The sequence below is a fragment of the Setaria italica genome, chromosome IX, assembly GCF_000263155.2.
Source record: "Setaria italica strain Yugu1 chromosome IX, Setaria_italica_v2.0, whole genome shotgun sequence".
Taxonomy (NCBI): domain Eukaryota; kingdom Viridiplantae; phylum Streptophyta; class Magnoliopsida; order Poales; family Poaceae; genus Setaria; species Setaria italica.
In genome coordinates, this window is record NC_028458.1 from 45515998 (window position 1) to 45521183 (window position 5186).

The window sequence follows — 5186 nt, forward strand, 5'->3', positions numbered from 1 at the left end:
CTCGATCTCGATTATGCTGAGAGCAGCTTTGGTTTGATGGGACGGCGTGGTGGGCAGGTAGCTGCCGTTTTATTGGCCAGGCCGAGTATGCCGCGACGGACTCGGACGCGGCCTTGCGTCGCCGTGAGTGTTGAGGAGACTCGAGCTCTTCTTCTTTCCTGTGTCCGGTGCGTTGTCGTCCGAGCCCAGCTCGGGTTCGTTTTGGTGGGTGTCCCGTGTCCGCCTCGGCGACTCGCCCAGGATTCGCCTCTGCTTGCAACGTTTCGGCGCCGCAAACCGGGAGGAGTCCGTCGCGCGTCTTCGCCCTTTCAGGTGTCTCTCTTCTGACGGAGTCGGTCTTGTGCACGTCAAGCGGTTTTGGATTTGGCGAAATTTTGCGTTCTGCTGCTGCTTCGGTTTGATCGTTCCTCGCTGGTGTTAGCACCACAGGTAGCACAGCAAGTCAGCAACAGGATATAGGAACAGAGAATTGAATTGGAGATAGGAAGAACAGAGCAAGGATAGGAGAACATAAAGGAAAATGAATTCCCGTTACAATGCTACTACTCCGTAGTACATTGTAGATTCAGTTTACATATATTGGACCTAGTTCATTCTGGACCTCACTTCGACATTGCCTTGCCTTGCCCGTTCTCGGCGACGGCGAGGCCCGTTTGCTTCCACTCGTTCTCTCTTTCTCTATAGGCCGTGACGATGGGTTGGTTCTTGGTGCTGGCAGCTGGCGCACCAGAACAAGTTTTATCTGTGACTCAGATCCTAACGAATGTCCTGGTAACCGGGGATCTGCCTTTGGAAGTTCCTCGCTCACGAAGTCACGATTGTACTCATCTTGAGTGATAGTATATCAAATTTTTTGGTCAAGTTTAAGAGGGAAAAAAAGAATACTTGACCTAGTTAACTAGTACTACCTAGCAAAATGCTTGTCGTTGGTTAGTTCATTTTTGAACTAATCAACATCAAACATTTTGATACGGAGGTAGTAGTACATCCCAACATCCAGGCTACCCATTTTTTAAACCCAGCACCTGTAGTCTTACGCTCCTTCTGTTCTTCTGCCGACCAAGTCGCATTGACTGCGCTAACAACTGAAAATCGCCACAGCCGCCATTGTTCCTGATAAAGTTCAGGCCAAACCAGGTTTCCACAGTTTCGTTTTTCTTTTTAGGCAATTTGGTTTGGTGGGAAATGGGCTGAGAAGGCTATTGGTTTGGTTGGATTGACTCGATTTTGTTCAAGGTGTTTCTGTTTAATATAGGTCTTAAACCTGTTGGATCGCCGCTGTCCGCCACGCTCGTGGATAGGCTCGCCCCCAGGGAGGTGGACTACTCAATGTTTTTAGCAAAATGGACTAAAATCTATAAGAGATAATTCAGTATATCAGTCAGCTACTTTGTGCATATTAATGCGGCTGAATCGACTTCACCCTACTTCAAAAGGTAGACCCTGTAAGTAAAACACTGCATTCACGTCATAAAATTTTAGCAAAATTGACTGAGTTTTGTTATCATTGAAGGGAGAAAGAAGAGAGCGAACTTTATAAGTTTGAAACACTGGTGTCTCTGACTCTCTTTGGCACCTATGTGCTTTGCAACCGGTACGAGAGACATGCATGGCCCCATACTAAAGAGGGATCTTTGGTACCGGTTGCTGCAATGTATGAAAAACCTTTAGCACTGGTTGGATTCATGTGCACGCCGATGCATGGGAATTCCTTTAACATATACTAAAGGGTCTTATTTTATTTTTTATTACTTATTTTAAGTTGCACCACTATGTGTACGCAGCATGCGTACCACGTATCTATCTTGCACTATTATATGTTCATATACATTGTTATGATTGAGTTGAGAATGTATAAAACTAACTAACATCATGTAATTAAGGGCATTTCATATATCCCTATATAATATACAATATATTATATACATATGTATAATATATTATACATTTACTACTACTTTGCTTAAGAAGACGATTCTAGTAGACCAAGAGGATGGCTCGTAGTGGAATTCTCTTGTGGTACTCATGACCTCATCCATAAGAAATCCTCGTTCTTGAATTGTGAAGATCCTATACGACATAAGGAGTTCTTTCTTCATCTTCGTCGACTGCCATTTGCAAAATATGAATAAATTAAATCAACGCTTGAACATATTGAGAAACAATATATTGTTATTGGTGCTTACGTACTTGGATATCTGAATTCATCACCTTATCACCTACAGAATTGTGAATGAACTCAAAAACATAGCATCTATATATATTGTTCCCCACTTCCTGTCTCAGACACTTTAACAGAAAAAGAAATTATGAAATATTAGTGGCATAGAACAAATAAGATGTGCAAACTCCATACATACCGGAAAGTCCATCTTAACAACAAGTGTTTCCTTAAATTCATCGTATACATTTAGACGGAACCGTGCCCATGCTTGCTTAAGAAGTCTAAGAGGATTTGGAAACTTTCCTTTTGCTTAAGGAAGTCTAAGAGGATTTGGAAACTTTCCTTTAGTTTTCTCAATTAGTCATCACGTTAATCCCGATAGTGTTACCAACCAGTACCAGTTGCACACATTCCAGTACTAACATATGCCACCGTTAGTACCGGTACTGATGCAACCAACAGTATCGGCTCTATATATAGTCGTATATATCATGGATGTAATTTCACAGTTCGCTCATAGTGAGAGGTCCAACAACATCCAACAACAACTGCAGGCATGGGTAAGGAATCCACTTCGGCAAAGCATGATGGCATGTTCTCGTTATTGTAGCTGATCTAAGCAGGTCCGGCTGGAGGAGGCTTGGAAGCAGACTGGAGATAAAGAAAACAGCAGCACCGAAGAAGGGAGAAAGAACAGAGCGAAATTTTAGAAGTTAGAACGACTAATGTAATCCCTCTGGTTGTTTTGATTTTTCTAAGTATATAGTTTTTGCTATGCACTTAGATGTAGTATATGTTTAGACGCATAATAATATCTATGACCTTAGAAAGTTAAAATGACTTACAATTTGAAACTGAAACAGAGGGAGTATACATAATCTTTAGGGCGGATCTGCAGGGGTGCTGTAATCATCATGCACATAAGACACGACGCTAGCTGAAGTGCTAGTCTCAGCACCCCTTTGAACTGATCCTAGTTCCACACCTTATCATCTTGCTTATACTCGGCTGATTACGGAGTTTGATACTTTACATCTATGTTCTTGGATAGATGCGGGATGATGCTTATCTCAAAGCAAGACTTTCACCTCCATATTCTTCTGGCGATGTCATTAGTGATGCAGTGGCTGCTAAAGTAAAGCATGCTATGTATTCTGGTTCATTGTTGCCGCCCGGAAGGCGTGGAGGATGTATATAACACTAACAATGACAGTCGAACTTTGAACACTTAAACTGCTCAAGATTTTTTTTAAAAAATACGTTTGAATACAGTTTAGTTTATGACCTAGCGTGCTCTAACTGTCTATTTAACTCCGCGCGCCAGAGAGAGTCCGAGAGCACCAACAGCAACTGCAGCCATGGAGGAGGAATCCACCGCCTGGTCCACCTCGCCGCTGCTCCTCCTCGGCACCCTCCTCTCCCTTGTTGCCTCGCTTCTCTTCTTGCTTCGCCGTTCCCATGGCTGCAGGAACGCAACGCCAGCAAGCAAGGGGCAGCTTCCTCCCGGCCCGCCGGCGCTGGTCTTCCTCGCCAAATTCTTGGCGCTCCGACGATCGATCTTCGACCTCGGCCCGATCCTCCGCGAACTGCACACGCGCTACGGCCCCGTCATCTCCGTCCGCCATTTCCGCACGGTGGTCTTCGTCGCCGACCGCCATATAGCGCACCGCGTCCTGGTGCAGGGCGGCGCCACCTTCGCCGACCGCCCACCCCTCTTCGATCCAGGACGCCTCCTCTACACCGCCGGGGCACGCGACATGAGCAGCTCGCCCTACGGCCCCTACTGGCGCCTCCTCCGCCGAAACCTCGCCGAGGCACTGCACCCCGCCCGCGTCAGCCTCTACGCGCCGGCGAGGCGGGCGGCGCTGGACGTGCTTGTGGCCGACCTCCTCCGCGCGCGCGGCGGTGACAGTTCGAACCCTGTCCTGCTGAGGCCGGCGTTCCGGCTCGCCCTGTTCCAGATGCTTGTGTACATGGGCCTCAGCGCGAGGCTCGACGCGGAGGTGCTCGACGAGGTCCAGGACATACTGCTGAAAATCCTCCGCTCCATTACCTGCTTCCCCATCTTCTCCTTCTTCCCGGCGATCACCAAGAAGATCTTCCGCAAGAGGTGGGAGGCCTACGTCACCGTGAGCCGCAGGCTGGACGAGATCCTTCTCCCGCTCATCCAAGCTAGGCGCGCGGCGCGGCGCGGCGACGACCCGCCATGCTACGTGGACTCCGTCCTCGCGCTGCGCCTGCCCGACGAGGGCGACCGCCCGCTCACGGACGCTGAGGTGGTCAGCCTCTGCTCCGAGTTCCTGAACGCCGGCACGGACACGACGGTGACGTTGCTGGAGTGGATCATGGCGGAGCTGGTCAACCACCCCGACGTCCAAGCCAAGGTGTACGAGGAGGTGAAATCCAAACCGGAGCTCAACGACGACGACCTCCAGGAAGCGCGGTACTTGAAGGCCGTGGTGATGGAGGGCCTCCGCCTGCACCCACCGGCGCACTTCGTTCTCCCGCACGGCCTGCAGAGCGACGCGGAGATCGCCGGCTACACGGTGCCCAAGGGCGCCGAGGTGAACGTCCTGCTGGGAGAGTTCGGCCGTGATGAGAAGGTGTGGACGGCGCCGCTGGAGTTCCGGCCAGAGCGGTTCTTGGACGGTGGCGAGGGGTTCGACGTGGACATCACGGGGAGCAAGGAGATCAAGATGATGCCTTTCGGTGCCGGGCGACGGATGTGCCCGGGGTACACGCTGGGGATGCTGCAGGTGGAGTTCTTCGTGGGGAGCCTCGTGAGGGAGCTGGAGTGGCTGCCAGTGGCGGAGGGGGTGGCCGTCGACATGACGGAGAGGCTGGATTTCACAGTCGTCATGAAGCAGTCGCTCCGGGCTCGCATCATACCGAGGAATTGAAATCGTCAACGCCTGTTCTGAAAAAATCGAAATAATCGGAAAAAGGCTCTCAAGTTTGCTGATGTAATTTTGTTTTATAGATGTATCTCATGTATGTGTTCGACGTAATAAACACGTATGCA

At 49.4% G+C, this 5186-nt stretch overlaps 1 protein-coding gene across 1 annotated transcript; it reads left to right on the forward strand.

Moving 5' to 3' along the window:
- The first annotated feature begins 3521 nt into the window (after positions 1-3521).
- LOC101752987 (cytochrome P450 89A2) lies at positions 3522-5186 on the forward strand. Its single transcript, XM_004984216.2, has one exon. It carries the CDS (start codon positions 3523-3525, stop codon positions 5062-5064), a length of 1542 nt encoding a protein of 513 aa, XP_004984273.1. The 5' UTR covers position 3522; the 3' UTR covers positions 5065-5186.